This window comes from Lissotriton helveticus, chromosome 1_1 (assembly GCF_964261635.1).
Source record: "Lissotriton helveticus chromosome 1_1, aLisHel1.1, whole genome shotgun sequence".
Classification (NCBI taxonomy): domain Eukaryota; kingdom Metazoa; phylum Chordata; class Amphibia; order Caudata; family Salamandridae; genus Lissotriton; species Lissotriton helveticus.
In genome coordinates, this window is record NC_136057.1 from 1,082,473,007 (window position 1) to 1,082,499,813 (window position 26,807).

At 43.0% G+C, this 26,807-nt stretch overlaps 1 protein-coding gene across 5 annotated transcripts in view; it reads right to left on the reverse strand.

Annotated features, from left to right (window-relative positions):
* The window catches only part of CFAP54 (cilia and flagella associated protein 54), a 2,603,731-nt gene that overhangs the window by 1,909,412 nt on the left and 667,512 nt on the right, over nucleotides 1-26,807 (reverse strand). For all 5 annotated transcript variants that reach the window (XR_013608312.1, XR_013608313.1, XM_078677994.1 and 2 more), the window contains exon 21: nucleotides 675-854. Coding sequence is in view for 3 of the 5 variants with exons in the window: in XM_078677994.1 (XP_078534120.1) it covers nucleotides 675-854 (180 nt within the window). In the remaining 2 variants the exon portion in view is untranslated. The remainder of the gene's footprint in view (nucleotides 1-674; nucleotides 855-26,807) is intronic.

A 26,807-nucleotide genomic window follows, 5' to 3' on the forward strand; every position in this document is an offset into this window, starting at 1 on the left:
CAAAAACTTCGGGTTCAAGGTCCGGCAGTTGGAGCACCACTTCCCATCGTGGTCGCACTCCAGGCACCAAAGACACATGAGGTGAGGATCGGTAACCGACCTCAACTTCTGACAGGAGTCACAAGGCTTGAAACCGGGCCGACGGCTGGATATCCCTCGTGCACCAGGAGCCTGGAGACTCAAAAGACGTAGACAAAAAGTCAGAAAAAGGTTAGTCAAAAAGCGACTAAGGGGCAAGCTCTCTTTAGATCTGCGCTGGCAGGCGAGGAAAAAGAAAGAACTAATGATAGCGCGCAGGGGCGGCGTCTAGTAGACACTGCAACGTCATCTCGGCGACCACGATACTGATGACGGACGTGGCATCGACCGATGCGACCTACCGACGAGCAGGGGTACTCCTAGGAAAACATTTCTCCTGATCCAGTCTGATGCTGGTGGTAATTCTAAGGTAAGGAATCTATAACTAATAGTCTCTTTCAGATATGGATGTTGTCTACAAAGGAGTGCAATGACAGATTTTTTCCATCAAGAGTAGTCATTTTACTGTACAACATTGCCAATACAGCTACGGTTAAGAGGCTACAGACAGCACCAACTTCAACCCCAAGGAAACTCGAAATCATTTGAAAGAACAAGTGTACATTAAATGTAAGATTTTAAGATGAATGGATTACCTTCACATCTGACGAAAACGGAGCTGGCTTAAATAACATGGAACAATCGGTTCTGGACAGCAATATAGGAGGAGGTGGTACTGCGTTTTTCTCGACGTTCCCTGGTGATTGATGCTTGATACATGACGTGTACACTGCCCTTTCTTCAGTTTCAGCTTTGTGGATTAGAGCTAGCACTTCCTAGTGTACGGACATAGTCAAGCACAAGCAAAACAGCAGCGTCAGTTTTAGTTATGCATTATCTGTACATGAACAGCATTTACAACCTGTAAATTAATTATATTGAATTTGCAAATACACCATTGCATGTACAAATGTGCATCGCCAGCGGCATTAGGTTCCTAAGTGAAGGCATATAAGAAGCAAAAATGAGGAAGAACTCTGTGTCTTAATATGGGTCCCGGTAAGTGAGAAATATGCATTTTTATTTATATATGCACTTATATATAACAAAAACATTTCCCAGAGGCATTTGGGTATAAAGGTTTTCACATTCCCTCACAGACAAGTAAATCTGTCGCTTTAGGTGTGGCCTAGAAACAGCTTTATTGGTCTCAGCAGCCTCATGTAATAAAAAAATAATCATAAATACATATATGTATATAGATCTATTACCTACTGGCGGTCAGCAGTAGGTATTTATAGGGAGGACCTCGTTTCTATTTGAAGGGTTTTTTCTTTTGCCAATATCTTTGGCGCCGTTTGATGAATCTGCGTAAATTTTTCAAAATTAATGACCAGCCGGAACTGCTGAATGGAATTACACCAAATTTGATATAAAGGTAGGTCTTGGTCTAGAAAGTGTGCTTTTTTAAAAATGGTGTAAATCCGTTCAGTAATTGCTGAGAAATTTAAAAAAGAAAAATATTGATATTTGAGCACCGTGGAGGATTCGGGACTCCTCCTGAGCACGAGCTTCATTCTGATTGGCTGCTAACACTCCAAAACAGAATGTCTTGGCAGCCATCTTGTGACCCGGTACCAAGTCATAAGAAAACAGTCATAAAAAAAGGTAAAAAAACAAGAAAAGGGGACAGGGTAGAAACACCCTGACCTCCTAGGCCTGCTCAGGGGGTCCCGCGGGGACCCACAAGGCCAAGAAAAGCATTTTTAAAACAAAATTCGCCGAATTCACGCTGGGTGCACAAATCCGGCTGACATTTTTCAAAAACGAAGCGCAGTCTCCTGTGCTTCGTTTAATTAAGCCCCCGGGTGGGCCTGGTCCCTGGGGCAATCGCAATAATATAGTGCGGGACCTCATGGGGGGCCCTGCCGCCCTGGGGATCGCCACCTCCCCGGGGCTTTATTAAAATGAAAAGGCATGGGGGGCTTGTTCCTCCCCCTACCCAACGCCGGGGACTGCCTCCTCCCGGGGGCTTTAATAATTAAACGCAGGGGCATGCCACCCCCCCACAGCCCAGGGGACCGCCACCTCCCCTGGGCTCTGACTTAAAAAAATGTGTGGGGGGCTCGAGCCCCCTCACACAGCCCCAGGGACCACCACCTCCCTGGGGCTTAAATTAGTTGGGTGGAGGGCCGTGCGGCCTCCCTCCTGGAGCCTTTCATGGCCCTGGGGACCGCCACCCCCCAGGGCCAGCTCCTGCAATGGCAGGGCGGGAGCACTGCTCCCGCCTTGCCATAGCAAACACTGCTTTGCTTCGTTGAAGCGAGTGCAGGAAACATGCTCTCTCTTCAACAAAGCAAAGCAGAATTGCTTTTGGGCAAGGGGAGCTACATGTCAGCAGCTCCCCTCGTCAAAAAGCAATGAGGCGGGGAGCTGGCAGGGACCGTGGGGGCATTGGGGCTCCCCCCACGGTCCCCATCAAAGAGGCCAGACCCCGGGGAAAGGAATCCCCGGGGCCAAAAGTGGCCCAGGGACTGGGGGCCATGCAACCCCCCTCCCTTTTGTATTTTTAAAATAAATTTATAAATAAATAAGGCCAGGAGCCCCGAGGTATGGGGTACCCAGGGCTAAATAAATATATTACCTACTGGCGGTCGCCAGTAGGTATATATAGTTAGGATTTTTTCCCTATGGGATTTTTGAAAATTCTATGTCTAATAACTTTGGCGTTTGTGGACGGAATTGGCTGAAATTTTCTGGAAAATGGAACATTTTGTTTCTGAGCAGCCCCTGGAAATTTGGGGGGGTTCGTCAAGGGGGGGCTGAGAAAAAAGGGGGGTCCCAAAACGTGTTTTTAACATTGAGTTTTCCATAGGGCGGTTGGCCTCACTTTTAGCCCGAACGGCTGAATGGATTTGCACGAAACTTGGCAAAATTGTAGGGACTGGTAGCCCGATGTGCCTTTGCTAGGTCTCAATATATGTGCTTCAGTGGATTTTGAGAAATTAACGTTTAAAAAAAGATATATATCTGTAAGCGCGCTCCGGGCAGCGCTCCGGTTCGCGGACTTTACGCGTACCGGAACTTCGCGTAGCGAAGCTGATTGGCTCTCCGGTGCCTGTCAACATTCTAAACAGTCCGGAGCGGCCGCCATCTTGTCTCTCGGTAGGATCGAGAGACAAGAGGAGGCCAAAACAAAGGGGGAAATGACCATAAGGGGGCATAGTATATCCTCCCTGACCCCCTAGGTTTAATGTGGAGGCTTTAAAAGGGCCCCGCGGGGCAAAAAAAAATAATTTTTTTTTGTTTTTTTGCGTGGGTAGCGCCCGGTCCGCGAACCGGGAAGCGTTCTGGGCAGCGTACTATAATGATAAATGAATGATAGACTTTTCAAATACTGTATGTTAATTGATTGTTGGTTTTGTTGATTATTTTTTAATTTTTTTATTTTTTAAGCAATTATTTATTATTGTGATTGTGTTTCAAAATTTAATAACATTTCTAACATTTAACTACTTTATGAATTACATATAAAAATGATTAAAGACTCAAACAATTTTTTTATTTTACATACAATTTTATTTTTCAGATTGTTTTTCAAAATTTAATAGAACGTCTAGCATTTGACTGTCCGATATGTCCTCTTGTTGAGTGAACATAAGTTCCCACATTTGACCGTCATCATAATGGAGTAAATGATCGACAGATTCTACACATTGAAGTAATTCATAGTCCCGTGACTCATCCATGAATTCTAAGTCATCAATGGGTTCCATAACTTGTTCATTGTTGCTGTCCAGAACAATTTCGAAGGAAACATTCTGCTCACCTTCCATTTTATTGCTGTAATTTGCATAAAAAATAAATATATCAGTAGTGATAGGACACTGTTGGGTTTAAGTTCAGACAGGTACTTGTGAGTTTATAACAGAGAAGTAATCTATGGGCACTGTATGGTTTCAGGCGTGAAGTAGTACTATTAAAAAGTGCCTGTGAAGAAGCCTAAGTAAATTCATAATTATACCACAGAAACCTAAATCAATCCATAATTATAATAAAGAAGCCTTTCTCAATGTCTAACTCTTACAGAGGGATAGTATATAACTATCTGAAAATGTTTTCAAATTTATAAAATAATATCTCACCTTCTAAAAACAAGTTTAAGTTGTGAGTGAAAATGATCTTGCAATGTAATTCAGGAAGTAGTAGTCAAAATGGCTGTGTTTCTCTCTCTTTCTTTATATATATTCAGGTACATAACCAATCAAATGTCAGGTAAAAAAAGTAGAAAATGAAAGTAACATTTTAATTGGTTGTCAATTCCAACACTTCAGATGTGTTTTGTGAAGTAATTTACCTCAGGGTATTTAGAGAGGTCTACAGGCTAAATGGCTAAATGGAATTCCAACCAAATTTGTGAAAATGGTAGGGATTGGTATGTAGTATGAGCTAATCTATATTTGGTGAAATTGTCTCCAGTCGCTTTTCTGTAAACTACTTTCCCACCTTTTTTGATGGTGCGCTTCCCAGGGAGCGACCCGGTACGCGAACTGGTGAGCGCCCCGGTTCGCGAACCTTAAGCGTTACGGGAGTCCACCATTTTGTGTTTCGGTCGAATTAAGATACAAGATGGAGGGCAAATAATGTTCAGAATGGGTAGAAGGGGGCACGGTAGACTTATCTTGACCCCCTAGGTTTTCTGAGGGTGGCTGAGGAGGCCCATATGTGCGAAAAAAAAACATTTTTTTTAAAATTTCGCGAGGTTAGCTCCCGGTTCGCGTACCGGGAAGCGCCCCAGGGAGCGTACTTTGTTGAAAATTAGTGAAAAATGTTAGAGTAAAATAATAATTGTGAGTGATCAAATGTAGGGTAGCTCTGAGAAGAGCTTTTGGGTTTATGGTACATTTAGGTACTTATAAGTAGGTACCAATGCACAGTCTTAAATTCAGAATGAAAATTCTGTTGCCCTCATCTGAGAAGTGAACTCCATCTCCTCTGTAGATATCTTGCATGTAGTAACGCAAGTTATACAGGGAGCCCATTCCATGGTCTCTCATGTAAGCTGAAACAGATTTGTTTACATGCTTCCTCGACTTCTCAATTTGTGGACAAAATTGGTTTGACCACCTCCATTTCTGTCTTTGGCATATATTTGAATATACCAAGGCAGTTTGAGGAAAAAGTGCCATCAATTGCTCAAAGGTGTCCTTTAAAAGCATTTCCAGACCTACCCCAGTCAAAGTGCCCAAATCATTACCTCCACAGTGCACAATTAACAGGTCAGGTTTTGGCAAATGCATAAAGGTTTTCACCAATGGTATCAATTGGTGACATTTTAATCCTCTGTGGCCAAACCACTTAATTTCCACATCTTGTAAATTGAGGTTAGGTAAATTTCTGTTCTTAGCATACCTGTGAGCCCAGTGGATATAACTATGTCCAACAATCCAGACAGAAAACATGGTGAGAGAAGGTTCTGCTGCAGTCAGATGAAGTGTGGCAATGAAATGGCAGTTGAAAAAATGAGAGTTTAAAATGAAAAAAACTGTGGAGTTTCTGTGTTAATGAAGCAGTAACAGTGATTGGTGGATTTTGATTGCTGAAAACAGAAAGTTAGGGTGCATGGATGAGTTCTTTGAAAGATGTATTTTGAATGGTCAATAAAAAATCATTAAATGAAAGATTGCAGTGGATACGCAGGTGCACTGAGAGTTCAGAGTTCAATTGCAACATTGTTGTGTGAACTTGCAAACACCAGAGGTCTTCCAAGAGGTGGTTGCCATGCAGAAAAGGCATGAAATGGCAGAGGGGGGAAGAGTTTTCATTTGAAAAAAAGTGAGGGAAGAGTTTTGATTGGGTGACATGAGAGATATGTGTGAAGAATTACAGCATTTCTGTGCTTTTGATAGCTGCAGACTCTGGAGTGCATACCTTTTGCTCTGCTGAAGACAAATTGGTGTGTTTCTGAGACTGTTTTCAAACTCAAAGTATTTGCTAAGGTGAGAAAATATTTCTTTAATTTAGATAGAGAATAGTGTGCTTTAAGGAGAAAATTATGAAGAAAGTTGTGTTTTTCAAATGTTGCTTGGTCTCAAGTGTTTTACAAATAGATTTTGTTTCTTTGAGAAAATGTAATTGGAGAAAATGTGAAGTATTAGTACTGACAGGGTGTTTTTCTGCATAGGAGCTGTGGAGTCTTTTCAAATTATGACTAGAAAATCGTTTTTGAGGAAAATTAATGGTTATAATATTTCTGACAAGGACATAATGGTGTATGCTTCTTTATAAGGCAATTGACTGTCTCTGATGTTATTTTTCCCATTTCAATGTAAGACCTTTCTCTGTGGCGCAAATTGCTTGTAAATATGCTCCCACCTGTGCATGGCAAATTTAGATTTTGAATGTTTGTGTTACATAGCCATGTTAAAAGTGATACAAACATGCTGCAAAGGCAATCAAAAAACGCTTTTATGTGTCTTAAGGACATTTTGTAATTTTTAAATACATGTTTTAATATTTTTCAAATGTTTGTTCTCTCTTTCACAGATTGAAAGTATAAAAACAAAAAGTGAGTAATTTAACGACAATTATAAGGTAAATGTTTTGTACTCTTTTCGTTACATTTCTATCACATTTAACTTCTATTAGTTCCACTGCTTCATTTCTTTAACCCTCAGTTTCCTGCCTTTGCTACTTCCCTCATTCCTTTCTCTATTTCCTACTTACTCAACTCCTTCCACTCTTTTTCTCAGTCCCTCTCTTCTCATAGTTCCTCACTCTTGTTCACTCACTCCGTCTCTATTACTCTTAGTGTCTTTGACTGATCACTCTATCACTATTTGTTCATAATGCTTTCTCTGTGTAGTTGAAGCACACTAAGGGGCATATTATGAACACAGCCAATAAAATTATTGCTGTTTTTATTGGCAGAAAACTGGTGCAAAAGTGTTTTTAGCGGCAGTTTTCTGCCGCAAAAGCGGCTTTAGCGACACATTTCTGCCAATAAAAGCTGCAAAACTTTTATTGCCTATGTTGATGATATGGCTCTATGTTACTTACATTTCTTTGCTGTTTCAATTAATCTTTTTCTGTTATTTTTTGTTTTCTGTTTTCTATTTTTTCTCTCTGTTATTCCCCATGTTTTAATCTTATTTTGAACATTCACTCACATTCTCCAAGAAACTCTTCTTTGTTAATGTTATACTCTCTTTTTTTTTCTTTCACTTCCTTATCTATTTTGTTTTTCACAATTATACCCTCTTCCGTCTTTTCTTCGGTAAATAGATCTATTAAACAGTATCTCTTCTTTACTCCCTATAGCTGTCTTTCTTTTAACATCACTCTCTGTTTACTTTCCTTATACTTACTCTTTTTTATTTTTTTATTTTTTTGGTTAGCTCCCGGTCCGCGTACCGGGAAGCTAACCGGGAAGCGAACCAAAAGAAATAGAGCTTGCCAGAGTGCTAAACATTCTAGCAATTTTTTTTGAAAGGGGAGGTAGTTCTGAAAAGAACTTTTTTTTATATTTTTGTTGTTTTATATATTTTTTTTATTTTTTGAACATTTTTTGTTTTTTTTGTATTTTTTGAACGATTTTATATTTTTTTTGGTTTTTTTGGGGGGGGGAAACAACAAAAAACAGGCATTGAAAAGGGCTCAACAGGAGCAAAAAAAAAAATTACTGGGGGCGGTTAGGGCAATTATGATGTTCATAAGCCAGGTTGATAGCATTTATACTCATATTACCACATGCTATCAACGCACCACAGTGCATACAAGTATGTTTCATGTGGCCAAAATTCTCTTGTATGTTTAGCACAGTTTCCCGTGCCTCTGCTGGTGTCAATGAAATTGACGATCTTGATCTGGCCACAGGAGTTGATGTTGGATTTTCCTGCAAATCCCGTATTTCCGCCCGGCTGTAATTAAGTGGATGCTTCCTGGTCATGTGCCTATGCATAGTATAGTTCCCATAACTATACTTCTTATCCGTCCCTCTTGATAATTTATCTTTGCAGATGAGGCAGGTGACATACCTCGCATTCACTTTTTTTTGGCCAGGAGGGATTGAATAAAACTGCCAGATGAAACTGGGTTTCTTATGGGAAACCCGGGGCAACTCTTCTAAGAACTGTGGTTCTTCTCCCTCCTCTTCCTCCATTTCTTCCTCTTCCTCCTCTGTGTTGGTCATGACCTGGGGAGGTGGTCCTCTCTTCCCATGAGGAGGTGGAGGTGGTGGTGGGGGTGCACCAGCTGAAGCAACTACTGAAGCCATTTCTGAAGTATTAATAAAGGTCTTCCTCTCACAATGATGAAAGTCAGAGTGAGGAAAGAAGGAGGGGTTTTCATCATTTGGGAAAAACAATAGTTCTCAACCAATGAAAAGTGTTATTTTTAGGTCACCTGACCTAGCCTTACATGATTATGAAACCAAAAGTGAAATGAACCAATGAAAAGTGTTATTAACAAGTCACATGACCTGTTATGCTTACGTTACGCGCTCCGGTCCGCGCCCCGGATAGCTTCCGGGTCGCTGCGTTTCGCGCCTCGGTCCGCGCCCCGGAGCACTTCCGGGTGCGCTAACGCGGTACGTCACAAGACGCATTACGCGGCAACGCGATACGTCGCGCTTTCGCGATGCGTCACGATGTTGATTTCTTACCGGTTCGCGGACCGGGTCGCGGCATCAATTTGAGCTAACGGAAAGCTTTCCGGTTCGCGGACCGGGAGCGAAACAAAAAAAATATTTTAATTTTTTTTATTAATAAACATATAAAATATATTTTTGGATTTAAAGAATACATTTTACAGCTATAGATATTAGCTTTTAAAAAACCAATGAAATTCACTGAAAAAACCATAGGTTATAGACCATATATAGTTAGGAATTAGCATTTACAAAACCTTGAAAATTCACTGAAAAAACCATAGGTTATACACCATATATAGTTAGGAATTAGCATTTAAAAAACCTTATTTTACTCACACAAAACCATTGAAATTCCATATATAGTTAGTTGTACTAACTATATATCGCGCACCCGCAATCCACTGCTGATCATGTCACATATTACATCATTCATGACATGGTCAGTGACATCACTGATGACATCACTGATGACATCTCAAATGACATCACTGATGATATCACTGATGACATCTCAAATGACATCACTGATAACATCTCAAATGACATCACTGATGACATCTCAAATGACATCACTGATGACATCACTGATGACATCTCATTTGACATCAATGACCACATCACTGATGATATCATTCATGTGACAATACAATGCATCTCCTCACACTTTAAAATAACCTCTGTTTCACCCAGTGTTAAATACAGAGTATAATTTTTGAAACCATTGACACACCAATACTAGTTACTACATACGCACTCACTGATTCCTACGTCTACACACACCTTCACTCATTCACCCATACAATCATTCATACATACAATCAATCATCTTTACAACACTATCATATGCACTCATACACCTATACAGACACTCACAGTCTGCCACTCATCCATGGAGTTACTCACTCACCTAGTCAGTCATGTAAAGAATCAATGACACTTCCATTTTCTTGTCTATACAGTTAAACATAGAGCACCTTACATTTTCAAACATATACTAACACATACTTACCTTCTTATACAATCATAGATACAAGTACACATTGATCTGCACAGAGTCACACACCTCCCAGCCAGCCACACACACACTCAGTATCCCATACAAATACTTGGACAATCAATCAGTAACCCATATAGTTAATCATATAGCTACTGATCAACACATGCAGCAGTTTACAGAACAACAGACATAATGATGCACAAATTAAGACACTTTAGTCACTAACCCATGCACTCAGTGAGACACATTTAATCACTCACTCATACAGTCAGTCATGCACCTACTAAATCCTTCATCCAGACATTTATACATCCACTCATTCTTAAATATGTAAGACATATTTTAACTTTACAGAAAAATACAGTCACTGGATGTTGTCATCAGTGATGTCATCAGTGATGTCATTTGAGATGTCATCAGTGATGTCATCAGTGATGTCACTGACCATGTCATGAATGATGTAATATGTGACATGATCAGCAGTGGATTGCGGGTGCGCGATATATAGTTAGTACAACTAACTATATATGGAATTTCAATGGTTTTGTGTGAGTAAAATAAGGTTTTTTAAATGCTAATTCCTAACTATATATGGTGTATAACCTATGGTTTTTTCAGTGAATTTTCAAGGTTTTGTAAATGCTAATTCCTAACTATATATGGTCTATAACCTATGGTTTTTTCAGTGATATATATATATATATATATATATATATATATATATATATATATATATATATATATATTACCTACTGGCGGTCGCCAGTAGGTATATATAGTTAGGATTTTTTCTCTATGGGTTTTTTGAAAATTCTATGTCTAATAACTTTGGCGTTTGTGGACGGAATTGGCTGAAATTTTCAGGAAAATGGCACATTTTGTTTCTGAGCAGCCCCTGAAAATTGGGGGGGGGGGGTTCGTCCAGGGGGGGTCGAGAAAAAAGGGGGGTCCCAAAACGTGTTTTTAACATTGAGTTTTCCATAGGGCGGTTGGCCTCACTTTTAGCCCGAACGGCTGAATGGATTTGCACGAAACTTGGCAAAATTGTAGGGACTGGTAGCCCGATGTGCCTTTTGTAGGTCTCAATATATGTGCTCCAGTGGATTTTGAGAAATTAACGTTTAAAAAAAGATATATATCTGTAACAGCGGACCGGGCAGCGCTCCAGTTCGCGTACTTTTCGCGCAACGGAGCTTTGTGAAGCGAAGCTGATTGGTTCTCCGGCGTCTGTCAACATTCCAAACAGTCCGTAGCGGCCGCCATCTTGTCCTCTCGGTAGGATCGAGAGACAAGAGGAGGCGAAAGGGAAGGGGCAAATGACGATAAGGGGGCATAGTAGATCCTCCCTGACCTCTTAGGTTTGATGTACCATTTTGCCAAGTTTGGTGTAATTCCGTTCAGCCATTCAGGCTGTAGACGTATCTAAATGTCAATAATCGAACGGCTGAATGGATTTGCACGAAACTTGGCAAAATATTAGGGACTGGTAGCCCGATGTGCCTTTGCTAGGTCTCAATATATGTGCTCCAGTGGATTTTGAGAAATTAACGTTCAAAAAAAGATATATATCTGTAACAGCGCTCCGCTTCGCGTACTTTTCGCGTTACGGAGCTTTGCGAAGCTGATTGGTCTCCGGCGTCTGTCAACATTCCAAACAGTCCGTAGCGGCCGCCATCTTGTCTCGCGGTAGGATCGAGAGACAAGAGGAGGCCAAAGCGAAGGGGGAAATGACCATAAGGGGGCATAGTAGATCCTTCCTGACCTCTTAGGTTTGATGTACCATTTTGCCAAGTTTGGTGTAATTCCGTTCAGCCATTCAGGCTGTAGACGTATGTAAATGTCCTATGGAAAATTGCATGGGGAAAACACATTTGAAAGTGTTGAAATTTAGAACCAATTAAAATGTTACTTTGGTTTTGTATTTGTGTGTGATGAAAGTTAATTGGTTATGTATATATGTCAAATGAGAGGAAACCACAGCCATTTTGTGATACTACTGTCTGAGGTACATTTGTGAGGAATTTTTGGTGGTGAATTTCTGGTGTTTGATTTACACAGTACTAACACTTCTCCTACTTTTAAAAAGGTGAGTTGTTAATTTGTAAGGGGAACTATGTTGTACACTTGAAGATAATTTGAAAAATGTTTTCTGTTATTTATTTGCAGTCCTTTCTGTTATACTAAATACTTGATAAAGTTAGTTTTATATTATGTATTACTAAAAACGATAAATGAAAGTGATTATTTTTTTCTGCAATTTACAGCAAGCAATTTCAAAATAAAATGGCTCACAATGAAGAGACCGTGGCAATTTCTTTTGAATTGTCCACTACATTGATTGAAATTGAGAGCACCAATAATGAAATATTGTCACATGGAGGAGATGACTTGTATGATTCCATTAGATTGATTGAAATGGACAGCACCAATAATGAAATATTGTCACAAGGAGGAGATGACTTGAATGATTCCACTACATTGATTGAAATTGAGAGCACCAATAATGAAATATTGTCACAAGGAGGAGATGACTTGTATGATTCCATTAGATTGATTGAAATGGACAGCACCAATAATGAAATATTGTCACAAGGAGGAGATGACTTGAATGATTCCACTACATTGATTGAAATTGAGAGCACCAATAATGAAATATTGTCACGAGGAGATGACTTGAATGATTCCAATACATTGATTGAAATTGACAGCACCAATAATGAAATATTGTCACAAGGAGGAGATGACTTGAATGATTCCACTACATTGATTGAAATTGACAGCACCAATAATGAAATATTGTCACAAGGAGGAGATGACTTGAATGATTTTTTTGATCAATCTGTTGATGGCGAATTTATCGAATGTTTGGAGACCATAGAGTTACAAGAATCATCATTGCTGACTTTTCATGAGGAAATTGCTGATGAGGACATGTTACTAGTTCTTTCAAATTTAGAAAATTCTGAAGAATAAATTTATATTTAGAAATCAAAAATTGTTTGAGACATTATTCATTTTTATTTTTAATTTATGAGGTTGTAGCGAAGTGATTGTAGTATAAAATGAGACTTATAGTATAGAGTGCAACATTTTTATGTTACATGGTAAGTTTACTCATATTTACTTCCCTTCTGCCACTATATTATCTCCAATGTGTATTTGACATCTCTTCTTCATCTCCGGCCTCCTTTCTCTCACTGTGTGTCTCCGATGCATCTTATCGCTGCTATTTTGTGTAATTACAGAAGAGAGTAAAATAAAATAGTTCGGAACGTGAAAAGGGGGCAAAGTAGAGTACCCCTCACCCCGTAGGCCTTTTCAGGCGGTCCCAAAAGGATCAGTTTCTGCTTTCCTGAGAGATTATGGTATGAGTTCCATATACCACAATAATTTGCATTACAACATGCAAGATATCTATCTCCTATTACCAACTTTTGGAGATATTCGCGCTAAGCGCGAATATCTCCAAAAAGTTATACCTGCCCTGAGCAGTTCTTAGCCATGTTATCCAATGGGAGGTGGATAACATGGCTAAGAGCATTAGCTCGGTAATGCATGAATATCGCTGACTTTTTAGCGATATTCATGCATTGCGGCCGTTTTTTATCGCATTTGCGATAAACCTTGATAATAGCAAGGTTTATCTTCGATAATTTCTGACGATGCTTAGCGGTAAAAAATTCGTTGGTAAGCATCGTTAGTGATAAATATCGCTTAACTTTGGTAATATGCACCAACGTCTGTTAACGTTCGATTCGAAGGAAATGAGGAAGTGTTGAAAAACATTGTTTGCGCCATCTTGCCTTTTTTGAAATGCCACACTTTTGTCGTGCACGGCAGCCATTTTAGATGCCTTGACCAGACCCACTCTCTGCACGCTGTCGATTCGTAGCATGGCTCCCCACCCTCGCAAGCATCTTCCCCAGGCACTGGTCACCCCCGCTCTCTGTCTTATGCATGGGCAATAAACCTCCCTCCATCTGCGCTGCTCTTCCCTGAGAATCACACTCTGTGCCCGCCCGACACCTCCCTTTCGCCCTATTCACTACCGCACCCTCTGACACTCCTCTTCCTCTGTGTCCGATTGTCCAGGCTATCAGCTAGCCCTGCAGATGTAGTTTATGGCTCCAGCTGTAAAGAATCACCCCTCTTTAAAGGAGTTATAGTAGATCAAGGCCCACACCCGATGAGATCCGTCACACCACACGTGTTCCTACTATCTGAAAGCCATCCTGTATTGTGATTGGGGAGGGGGCCGAGCCTGAAGCGGAAGATTCCAGGAATGACTCTTTGTACATCAAAGTTTTTACAATTATGTGTCACATTAAAAATATATAGCACTCCAACAAAGTAGTAGGAATATAAAACTTTAATAACATATAAATATATACAACAAAACAAAAACAGTAAAAACATTTAAACAACGAAGAGACCGTGGCAATTTCTTTTGAATTCCTGATGAGGACATGTTACTAGTTCTTTCAAATTATGAAAATTCAGAAGATGTTGCCTGGGGGTGGGTCGTCAGTAGCAGTCTGTTGTGCGAATAGTTCCAAGGCAGCAGAACGCGCTGAAATCTAGATGGCACGAAAGTGATGTCTAATAAGTTGCCGCCCAGCAAATAACGGCGTGGGGCGCCGCGGGGGGTGGATTGTCAGTAGCGGTCTGTTGTGCGAATAGTTCCAAGGCAGCAGAAAGCGCTGAAATTTGGATGTCACGAAGGTGATGTCTAGTAAGTTGCCGCCCAGCAAATAACGGCGTGGGGCGCCGCGGGGGTGAGTGAGTCCAGTAGGCACCACAGCTATTCTTACCGGCATTGCAGAATTACTGCTGGGGACAATGCCTGTGCTGTAGCAGGGTCACAGCAGAAACAAAAAGGATTCTGTTGAAGATGTTGTTGGTTTTCAATTTGAAAACAGTTCTGGTGTCAATTGCTATGCTAATAGAGTGGTTAATGTTTTGTTTTCTCTAGAAAATGTAAAAGAGGGGGAGGCAGTCCAAAGTTCCGTTAAAAGGGCAAAGGAAAGGATCGGTGGTTTGAACTATCAGTCAAAAAGGGGAGGGGGTGCAACAATTTTTCCTACCGGGTCACACTGTGCTTTCACCGGAACTGAGGTCTGCAGGATTCTAGTAATTCAAAGTGAGGCTGGCGCCAGCATGGGAGCGCCGACGTCCCGCGGATACAGTTTCGTCACTCCACGGGCGATCATGGCAGTCATTCCCCATCGGGGGTGTCTGCGGGGGTCGGAGACTCCCGCGGCTCCTGTAGAATCTTCAAGGTCGTGGAGGACTACGGTGGTGGAGTCAACCAGTGACCGGGCCATTTCTTTATGCTGGGCCCGCTCTTGCCAGGTCGACCGCCATTTTGAGAGTTCGGTAGCTACTGGCGATCGCGGGGTCAAATGAGCGGACGGGCTCCACCCTGCCGGGCGAGACGTTGCAGCATCGCCACAGTGGAAGAACCCTTTTCCGGGCGCTTGGAGCGCCGAGGGTGCAGGTGGGAAGCCTCCACTGGGGAGGCGGGAGAGGCCTGTTCGCATCGTCTCTCCCTCCCAGTGCACCCCACGGCGTCTCGCTTGAGATTTGTTATGGCCGGACCAGGCGATGAGGACGAGGGGGGGGGTGGTCGGAGGCATGTGCAAGACATCCCCCCCCAGTGTTGTCGCAGCCATTATTCAAGAGAGAAGAAGTGTCCCGTCCGTCTTCGGGCCGGGCTTCCGGTGGATGTCGGCCGGACGCCCCTGGCTCTGGCCCCATGAACGGGTTTCTTGGTTTATCGGCTGCAGCCGGATCCCGTCGGCCTCGGCCCCCCAACCGTTGGTGGCCGGACCGGAAGAGCATGTGGCAGGACTACCTGCAACTCTCAAGGGCCACCGCGGCCGGACTGGGAGAGAGAGGGGAGGGTCGAGGAGACATTCCCCCCCCCTGAAACTCTTCAGCGTTGTAAAGGCAATCCCCTGCCCGGGTCCCGCTGGCCTCGGCCTCTCCTCCGGCTACACCCTACGTTAGGATCTCCTGGCCGAGGCGTGGCAGCAGGATCCGCCTTATATGGGCTGCTCCCGGCTGGGCGTAGCCGCAACCCTGCCCCACCTTGGAAGTTTCCAGAGTGGGGGCGGATGTTCTACTGACTTGCATTTTCCCTAGTCTATCGATTTTTTTGGCGTGGCAGGCAGTGGGACAGCGAGGGGTGATTTGGTTTCTCTTACTGTTTTTCTGGTCTCTCACCACAGGCATATTTCTAACGTTTTCTTGTTTCTAGGACATTAATAGGTTTTATCATTACGTTATGTTATCGTTTCTTTGTTCGTTGTTTAATAAAAGTTTATGTTCATCAGTGGCCTACTGATTTTCGTTTTCCTATTCTTTTCTTTCCAGGTTGTTTCATGCTAAAGTTTCTGTTAACAGGATACAGTGATCACTTCGTTATTATTGCATTAGTCCTTTTCACTAGGGGTGCTCTCTGGTCGGGCCAGATGACGTATCTCTAGTAAATGGTCCGGGTGAAACAGGTGCATCAATCAGTGGGGAGTAGATAGGCATGACAGATTACAACGGGGGAGAAAGGTCCGCATTACGTACCCTTTCACTATTTGCAAAGATTTTCCTACGTATATTTGCAAACAGGGAATACCTCCAAAAAGAACCAATTCCCAAACAGTCAATGTTTGGGGAAACAATTAATCAATGAGGAACGAAATAGGCACGACGTGTTAAAGGTTTGCGTTACCTACCCTTCACTATCTGCAAAGGGAGAGAGAATATTCCTATTCTTCCTCGTTTGCAGGCAGAGAAGATTCTTAAGAGAACCAACTTCGAACAATTCAATGCTCGATTCAAACAATCAAGAAGGGGTACTGTGAACACAAATGAACGCCGCTTATGTACATACACATTGGTATTATCAACAGGTTGTTCCTAATGTTTCTATTTTAGGGAGGTCAAAAAGAGATCCCATTAGTGGCCTACTGATTTTGCTCGATTCCTTTTCTTTTTTTACACGATTTTTCGCTATCTGCAAAGACTAAACAGAGTATTGCGACTCTGTGCTTGTTTGTAAATAGAGAATGAACCAAAGAGAACAATCAATCAAATGGAGAGAGAAGCAGGCACGACGGATTACAACGGGGGCAAAGGCCTGCGTTAACTACCCTTCACTATCTGCAAAGAGAGAGTACTCCTAATAGAAATGAGGGGTGGGGGGCAGCATTCAAAGCAGATCAGTGTGCATAAACACGAAAATGTTTTTACTTACCACGTACTTGACATTCGACAGCTTATGATATTTGCTATTAAAAAACCATTGAAATTCACTGAAAAAACCATAGGTTATAGACCATATATAGTTAGGAATTAGCATTTAAAAAACCTTATTTTACTCACACAAAACCATTGAAATTCCATATATAGTTAGTTGCACTAACTATATATCGCGCACCCGCAATCCACTGCTGATCATGTCACATATTACATCATTCATGACATGGTCAGTGACATCACTGATGACATCACTGATGACATCTCAAATGACATCACTGATGACATCACTGATGACATCTCATTTGACATCATTCTTGTGCTAATACGATAAACCTCTTCAGACTCTAATATAACCTTAGATACACTCAGTGTATACAGACACTCACACACTGCCACTCATCCATGGAGTTACTCACACACCCAGTCAGTCATGCAAAGAAACAATCTCACCTCCATTTCTTCAACTATACAGTTAAACACACCTTACTTATTGAAACATATACTAACACATATTTACTCTCTTATACAATCCCTGATACAAGTTCACAATGATCGATACAACCACTCACTCATTCAGTGGCTCTCATGCACAGTTATTTATATATGCCAACTCTCACATGTACTGTGTTTTACATATGTATTTAGTATGACATGTAGCATTGAGATATCCATTCACTCATCAATACACTCATGCACACAGTCAACTGCCCATGTAGCTGTTTCCACATGCACTCTTGAACTCATACACCTAGTGAATAAACTGCTCACACATCTATGCACAGAGTCACACACCTTACAGCCACCCCCACACAAACTCAATCTCCCATAGAAATACTTGGGCAACCAATTAATAACACATATAGCCTCTCGTATAGCTAATGATCAACACATGCAGCAGTTTACATCACAACAGACATAATGATGCACAAATTAAGACAGTTTAGTCACTAACCCATGCATTCAGTGAGACATATTTAATCACTCACTCATACAGTCAGTCACGCACCTACTAAATCCTTCATCCAGACACTTATACATCCACTCATTCTTCAATATGTAAGACATATTTTAACTTTACAGAAACATACAGTCACTGGATGTTGTCATCAGTGATGTCATTTGAGATGTCATCAGTGATGTAATCAGTGATGTCACTGACCATGTCATGAATGATGTAATATGTGACATGATCAGCAGTGGATTGCGGGTGCGCGATATATAGTTAGTGCAACTAACTATATATGGAATTTCAATGGTTTTGTGTGAGTAAAATAAGGTTTTTTAAATGCTAATTCCTAACTATATATGGTCTATAACCTATGTTTTTTTCAGTGAATATATATATATATATATATATATATATATATATATATATATATATATATATATATATATATACTATGCCCCAACCAGTGGAGAGGGGCCCGCAGCCCCCTTCCTGTTTTTTGGTTTTTTTTAAAGGAAAAAAATTGCTCAGGCCCTGGGGGATGGGGTCCCCAGGGCCCAAAAAAAATAAAGGGAAGGGAGGGCACACAGTCCCCCTTACAAAAAGCTAATTTGTAAAAAGCTTGTGTCTTGCAGGAGGCACGCCCCCTACCTGCACCGCTCTGCAAACGCACCCCTTGGTGCACTGCTGGTGGGGAGATAAGGTCCTCTTGTGTCCTGAGGACCTCGGAATAAGTGGACTTTTCCCCCCAAGCAGCAGTGCATCAGGAGGCGCGTTTGCAGAATGATGTAAAAAGGGGGTGTGGCCTCGGACCACTCTCAGCAATCCAGCTGTGTGGGGACCCTCAGGAGGCAAGGGGACTTCATCCCCCGACTAAGAGCACACCAGGAGGCGCGTTTGCAGAGTGGTGGACAAAGGGGAGTGGCAGGTGTCCACCTATCAGCAATCCCACTATCTGGGACATACTGGAGGTATTAGGTAGGCTAGTTGACCCCTAAGGACCCCCAGCAGCGAAGGGGACTTTAATCCCCATCCAAGAGCGCACTAGGGAGTGTGTTTGCAGAGTGGTGGGAAAAGGGGGGGTAGCCTGCTATGACAACTTAGCAATCCCGCTGTGTGGGACTTACTAGAGGTAATAGGAGGGGGAGTTGGCCCCCAAGGTTCTCTTTGGGGGCCGACTACTTCTCCTATTACCTCCACTAAGTCCCACAATGTGGGATTGCTAAGAGGTCTTCGGAGGGCACGCCCCCCCCTTTCTCCACCACTCTGCAAACGTGCCTCCTTGCACAGTACTTGTTAGGGGATGAAGTCTACTTTACTCCTGAGGGACTTTGGGGGCCAAGAAACCCTCCTGGTACTTCCTATAAGTCCTACACAGCAGAATTCCTGAGCGCTGGCCAGAGGCCCAGCCCCTTTTCTGCACCACTCTGCAAACATGGCTACCAGTTAAAGAAGCATTTGTAATGTAATAGGTCTCGCATTTGCGAGAGTTAGAACTATTGGCATTGTAAATGTAAAAGATTTTTACTAATTTTTTTTGGTGCAGAGTGGATGTACGTAGTGTGCAGTGGAATTATGCAGTATGTTGTGCAGTGAAATTATGTGAATAGAAGGTATGTGGTATTTAGTGTATAGGAATTATGTAGAGTGGGATTATGTGTTTTGGAGAGTAATTATGTGGAATTGTAGTCTGTGTTGTGGAGTGGTAACCTCGGGTTTAGTCTTCCTCATTTCCATAGAAGCTAAACTATAGACTCAATGAGACACAAAAAAGAAGGAACCACTGAAGAGCACTTCAGGACCTAGTCGGAGGTATGAGCAGGGCCACTGGAATTATATGACTGTTCGGCTGCACCAATTTTCAAATAATTAAACATTTTCCGCATTTGCCAAATATTCCATCATCTGCTGCCTAATCTGCAGATTTGAACAAAAAAAGCCTTGCTTCTAGCTCAATAGGCTCAAATGTCCCCAAGAATGCAGCGTCACATGTTACAGCGTGGTGGAATGCCCTTTGGAAAGCTGGATTGGTCACGTATTATTTATTGCTAAATGTGGGTGTCAAATTAGTACTAATGGTGCACAAACCTCTCTTCTGTCTGCAGCGCTCTTGTTTCTTTCTGCACCCCTGTTGTCTTTCTGAACTCGCCTTTCCTCATTCTGCACCTTTCTTGTTTCTTTCTGCACCTCTCTTGCTTTCTCTGCACTTCTCTTGCTTCTTTCTGCACCTTTCAACTTCTTTCTGCACCTCACTGTCTTCTTTCTGCACTTCACTTGCCTTTTTCTGTACTTCTCTTGCCCCTTTCTGCACCTCTCCTGCCTCTTTCTGCACCTCTCTTGCCTCTTTCGGCACCTCACTTGACTCTTTCTGCACTTCTCTTGCTTCTTTCTTCACTCTTCTTGCCTCCTTCTGGTCCTCTCTTGCCTCTTTGTGCATTTCTCTTGCCTTTTTCTGCACTTCCCTTGCCTCTTTCTGTACCTCTCTTGCCCTTTCTGCACCCCACTTGCCTCTTTCTGTACCTCAATCTCTTCCTCCTGTACCTCTCCTATCTCTGTCTGCACTTCTCTTGCCTCTTTCTGCACTTCTCGAGCCTCTTTCGATACCTCTCTTGCTTCTTTCTGTACCGCAAGTGCCTCTTTCTACACTTATCCTGCTTCTTTCTATACCTCTCTTGCTTCTTTCTGCACCTCACTTGCCACTTTCCGCTCTTCTCGTGCCTCTTTCTGAACCTCACTCTCTTCTTATGTACCTCTCTTGCTTCTTTCTGAATCTCTCTTGCCTCTTTCTGCACCTCTAATGCCTTTCTGCAACTCCGTTTCTTCTTTCTGCACTTCTCTTCCTTCTTTCTGCACCCCTCTTACTTCTTTCTGTACCCCTCCTGCCTCTTTGTGCTCCTCTCCTACCTCTTTCTGCACCCATTTTGCATCTTTCTGCACCTTTGTTGGTTCTTTCTGTACCCCTTTTGCAAATTTGTGTATCCCTCTTGCCACTTTATGTACCCCTGTTACCTCTTTCTGCACATTTCCTGCCTGTTTCTGCACCTCTGTTGCCTCTTTCAGCACCTCTGTGGCTTCTTTCTGCATTTCTCTTGCATCCTTCTGCACCCCTCTTGCCTCTTTCTGTACCCCTCTTACCTCTTTGTACACCTCACCTTCCTCTTTCTGCAGCTATCTTGCCTTTTTCTGCAGTTCTCTTGCCTCTTTCTGCACCTCTTTTGCTTATTTCTGCACTTCTCATGCCTCTTTCTGTACCCTTCTAGCCTCTTTCTGCATCTCAGTTGGTTCTTTCTGCACTGCTCTTTCTTCTTTCTGCACCCCTTTTTCAAATTGCTGTATCCCTCCTGCGTCTTTCTGCACCCCATTCCGTCTTTCTACACCTTTCCTGCCTGTTTCTGCACCTCTCTTGCCCGTTTCTAAACTTCTCTTGCCTCTTTCTGCACCCCACTTGCCTCTTTCAGCACCTCTGCTGCTTCTTTCTGCACTTCTCTTGCTTCTTTCTGTACCCCTCTTGTCTCTTTCTGTACCCCCTTGCCTCTTTGTGCACCTCTCCTTCGTCTTTCTGCACCTCTCTAGCCTCTTTCTGCACCTCTGTTGGTTCATTCTCCACAGCTCTTGCTTCCTTCTGCACCTCTGTTGCAAATGTATGCATCCCTCTTGCCTCTTTCAACACCCCTCTTCTGTCTTTCTGCACCTCTCTTGCCTCTGTCTTCATACCTGTTCCCTCTTTCTGCACCCCTTTTGCCTGTTTCTGCAACTCTCTTGCTTCTTTCTGCAGTTCTTTTGCCTCCTTCTGCACCTCTGTTGCTTCTTTCTGCACTTCTATTGCTTCTTTCTGCACCACTCTAGCCTCTTTCTGCACCCCTTTTGCTTCTTTCTGCACTTCTCTTGCTTCTTTCTGCACCTCTCTTGCCTCTTTGTTCTCTGTTGCTTCTTTATGCACATATTTTGCTTCTTTCTGCAACTCTCTTGACTCTTTCTGCACACCTGTTGTCTCTTTCTATATTCATATTCCTTCTTTCTGCACCTCTCTTGCTTCCTTCTGCACTTTTTTGCTCCTTTCTGAACCTCTCTTGCTTCTTTATGCACCCTTCTTCCCTTTTTCGCATCCCTCTTGCCTCCTTCTGCAGTTATCCTGTCATTTTCTATACCTCTCTTCTGCACCTCACTTGCCTCTTTCTGCACTTCTGTTGCTTGTTTCTGCTTCTCTCTTGCATCTTTCTGCACCCCTTCCCCCTCTTTCTGTACCTCTTGCCTTTTTCTGTACCCCTGTTCCCTCTTTCTGTACCTTTCATGCCTGTTTCTGCACCTCTCTTGCTTCTTTTTGTACCTCTGTTGCAAACGTCTGCATCCATATTGCCTCTTTCTGTATCCCTCTTCCCTCTTTCTGCACCCCTCTTGCCTCTGTCTGCACACCTGTTCCCTCTTTCTGCACCCCTTTTGCCTGTTTCTGCAACTCTCTTGCCTCTTTCTGCAGTTATCTTGCCTCCTTCTGTACCTCACTTGCCTCTTTATGCACTTCTCTTTTTTCCTTCTGCACCCTTCTTCCCTTTTTCTGCACTTCTCCTGCCTCTTTCTGCACCACTATTTTCCTCATTCTGCACATCTCTTGGTTCTTTCTACACTGCTCTTCCCTCTTTCTGCACCCCTCTTGCCTAATTGTGCACCTCTTTTGCTTCTTTCTGCACTTCTCTCTCCTCTTCATGCACCCCTATTCCCTTGTTTTGCACCTCTATTGCTTCTTTCTGCACTTCTATTGCCTCTTTCTGCTCCTCTCTTGTTTCTTTCTGCACCCGATTGTCTCTTTCTACAACCCTGTTTTCTCTTTCTGCACTCGCCTTCCCTCTTTCTACACCTCTTTTGCTTCTTTCTGCACCTCTCGCTTTTTTCTGCACCCCTGTTCCCCCTTTCTGCACCTTTCCTGCCTGTTTCTGCATCTCTCTTGCTTCTTTCAGCACCTCTGTTGTTTCTTTCTGCACTTCTGTTCCTTCTGTCGGCACCCCTCCTGCCTCTTTCTGTACCCCTCTTGCCACTTTGTTCACCTCTCCTACCTCTTTCTGCACCCCTCTTGCTTCTTTTTACACATCTGTTGGTTCTTTCTGCACTGCTCTTGCTTCTTTCTGCACCTCTTTTGGAAATTTCTGCATCCCTCATGCCTCTTTCTGCACCCCTCTTCCCTATTTCTCCACCTCTCTTGCTTCTTTCTGCACTTCTGTTGCTTCTTTCTGTACTGATCTTGCTTCTTTCTGCACCTTTCTTGCATATTTCTGTATCCCTCTCACCTCGTTCTGCCCCCCTGTTCCCTCTTTCTGTACATTTCTTACCTGTTTCTGCACATCTCTTGCCTCTTTGAGCACCTCTGTTGTTTCTTTCTGCACTACTCTTGCCTCTTTCTGCACCCCTCTTGCCTCTTTGAGCACCTCTGTTGCCTGTTTCTGCACTTCTCTTGCTTCTTTCTGCACCCCTCTTCCCTCTTTCTGTACCCCTTTTGCCTCTTTGTGCACCTCTCCTGCTTCTTTTTGTACCTCTCTTGCATTTTCTGCAGTTCTCCTGCCTTTTTCTGTACCTCTTTTGCTTTTTTCTGGACATTTCCTATCTGTTTCTGCACCTCTATTGCCTCTTTCTGTACCTCTGTTGCTTCTGTGTGCACTTCGCTTGCTCTTTCTGCACCCTTCACATGTCTTTCAGCACCTCTGTTGCATCTTTCTGCACTTCTGTTCCTTCTTTCGGCACCCCTCCTATCTCTTTCTATACCCCTCTTGCTGCTTTGTGCACCTCCCTTACCTCTTTCTGCACCCCTCTTGCCTCTTTGCACATCTGTTGGTTCTTTCTGCAATGCTCTTGCTTCTTTCTGCACCTCTTTTGCAAATGTCTGCATCCCTCATGCCTCTTTCTGCACACCTCTTTCATATTTCTTCACCTCTCTTGCTTCTTTATGCACTTCTCTTGCTTCTTTCTGCACTGCTCTTGCTTCTTTCTGTACCTCTTACACATTTCTGTATCCCTCTTACCTCAATCTGCACCCCTGTTCCCTCTTTCTGTACCTTTCTTGCCTGTTTCTGTACCTCTTTTGCCTCTTGCGTCACCTCTGTTGCTTCTTTCTGCACTTCTCTTGCATCTTCCTGCAACCCTCTTCCTTCTTTCTCTATCCCTTTTGCCTCTTTGTGCACCTCTCCTGCCTCTTTCTGCAACTCTCTTGCCTTTTTCTGCAGTTTTCTTGCCTCTTTCTGTACCTCTTTTGCTTCTTTCTGTACTTTTCTTGCCTCTTTCTGTACCCCTCTTGCCTCTTTCTGCATCTCTGTGGGTTCTTTCTGCACTGCTCTTCCTTCTTTTTTCACCTCTGTTGCAAATTTCTGCATCCCTATTGCCTATTTCTCTATCCCACTTCCCTCTTTCTGCACCTCTCTTGCCTCTGTCTGCATACCTGTTCCCTTTTTCTGCACCCTTTTTGCCTGTGTCTGCAACTCTCTTGCCTCTTTCTGTAGTTCTCTTGCCTCCTTCTGCACCTTACTTACCTCTTTCTGCACTTCTCTTGCTTCTTTCTGCGACCTTCTTCCCTTTTTCTGAACATCTCGTCTCTTTGTGTACCTCTCTTGCCTCATTCTTCACATCTCTTGGTTCTTTCTGCACTGCTCTTGCCCCTTTCTGCACCCCTCTTGCCTCTTTGTGTACCACTTTTGCTTCTTTCTACACTTCTCTCTCCTCTCTCTGTACCCTTCTTCCCTCTTTCTGCACCTCTGTTACTTTTTTCTGCACTTCTATTGCCTCTTTCTGCACCTCTCTCATTTCTTTCTGCACCTCTCTTGCTTCTTTCTGCACCCTTCTTCCATTTTCTGCACCTCTCTTGCCTCTTCCTGTACCTCACTTGCCTCTTTCTGTCCCTCATTTGGCTCTTTCTTTGCTTCTCTTGCTTCTTTCCCCACCTCTGTTGCTTCTTTCAGCAATTATTTTGCCTCTTTCTGTACTTCTCTTGCTTCTTCCTGCACCCCCTTGCCTCTTTTTGTACCCCTCTTTTCTCTTTCTGCACCTCTCTTGCCTCTTTCTGCACCCCTGTTTCCTCTTTCTCCACCTTTTCTGCTTGTTTCTGCACCTCTCTTGCCTCTGTCTGTACATCTGTTACTTCTGTCTGCCCCCTTTGCGCCTATTTCAGCACCTCTCTTGCTTCCTGCCTCTTTCTGTACCTGTCTTGCCTCTTTGGGCACCACTCCTACATTTTTCTGTACCCCTCATGCCTCTTTTTACACCTTTGTTGGTTCTTTCTGCACTGCTCTTGCTTCTTTCTGCTCCTGACTCGCCTCTTTCTGTCCTTCTCTTGCTTCTTTCTACACCTGTTGCTTCTTTCAGCAATTCTCTTGCCTCTTTCTGCACTTTTCTTGCTTGTTTATGTACTCGCTTGCGTTTTCTGCACCTCTGTTGCCTCTTTCAGCACTTCTCTTGCTTCTTTCCACACCTCTCTTGCTTCTTTCAGCAATTCTCTTGCCTCTTTCTGTACTTCTCTTGCTTGTTTCTGCACCTCTCTTGCATATAAAGGCACCTCTGTTGCCTCTTTCTGCACCTCACTTGTTTCTTTCTTCACCCCTCTTGCCTCTTTCTCCACCCCTCTTGCCTCTTTCTCCACCCCTCTTGCCTCTTTCTCCACCCCTCTTGCCTCTTTCTCCACCCCTCTTCCCTCTTTCTGCACCTCTCTTGCCTCTTGTTGTACCCCTGTTCCCTCTTTTTGTACCTTTCCTGCCTGTGTCTGCACCTCTCTTGCCTCTTTCTGTACCTCTGTTGCCTCTTTCTGTACTTCTTTCTGCACCCTTCGTGCCTCTTTCAGCACCTCTGTTGCTTCCTTCTGTACTTCTCTTCCTTCTTTCTGCACCCGTCCTGCCTCTTTCGGTACCACTCTGCCTTTTTCTGTACCTCTCGTGCCTCTTTGTGCACCTCTTCTACCTTTTTCTGTACCACTCTTGCTTCTTTTTCCACCTCTGTTGGTTCTTTCTGCCCTGCTCTTGATTCTTTCTGTCCCTCACTTGCCTCTTTCTGTACTTTTCTTGCTTCTTTCTACCCCTCTGTTGCTTCTTTCAACAATTCTTTAGCTTCTCTTCCTTCAGTGATGTCATCAGTGATGTCACTGACCATGTCATGAGTGATGCAATATGCGAGGTCATCAGCAGTGCATTGCAGGGGCGTGAGTTATAGTTAGCTCAACTAACTAGAACGGCCGAATTTTTCTGGTTTTGTACGAGTTAAATGTCTAACTATACCATCCCTGAAACCTGTGTTTTTTCAGTGAATATACATATAGATCTATATATATCCCTAATAACCTATAGAGTGAGAGAAAAAGGGGATGGCCTTTGGATAAACCCTCTTCAACCCATTCATCTGTTTAGCGGTCATTTCGCTTTTACACACATAATCCTAAACATGTGCCAATGGATCAGCCAACTACAGCCACTTGCCCTGTTCCAATCCGAGTGAAGGCTTTTTGCTGTTGCACATCTGCCTAAAAAGAAATGCAGTTCAGTGTCAGACTGGGGGGAGTCAATACGTTATTTTGCCAATGATTACTTCCTTCCATTCTTTATCTTTTTTTAATGTCCACTTCTGTTATGCTAAGTATATTTGCAAAGTGCAGGACTCACCCAGAAGGGTATCCTGTAGCTGAAAAGGGGAAGTGGTGTGGGCTGAACCAGGACAGAGACTAGGTGAAAAGCCATATCTTCAGTTTCTTTTGAAGTTCAAGAGCTCAACCAGTGGCTCTGATGAGCGAATGTGTAGAGAATGTATATGTAAGTTAATGAGATTGTTGAGGTTGGTAGGGCAAGTGTTGTGCAAGACTTTGTATGTGATCATAAAGAGTTTGAAGAGTGCCCGTATGTGGATAGGGAGCTAGTAAAGGTCTTTGAGGTGTGGGGTGATTTAGTTGTGAAGGGGATGTTCAAGTGTAAGTCTGGCAG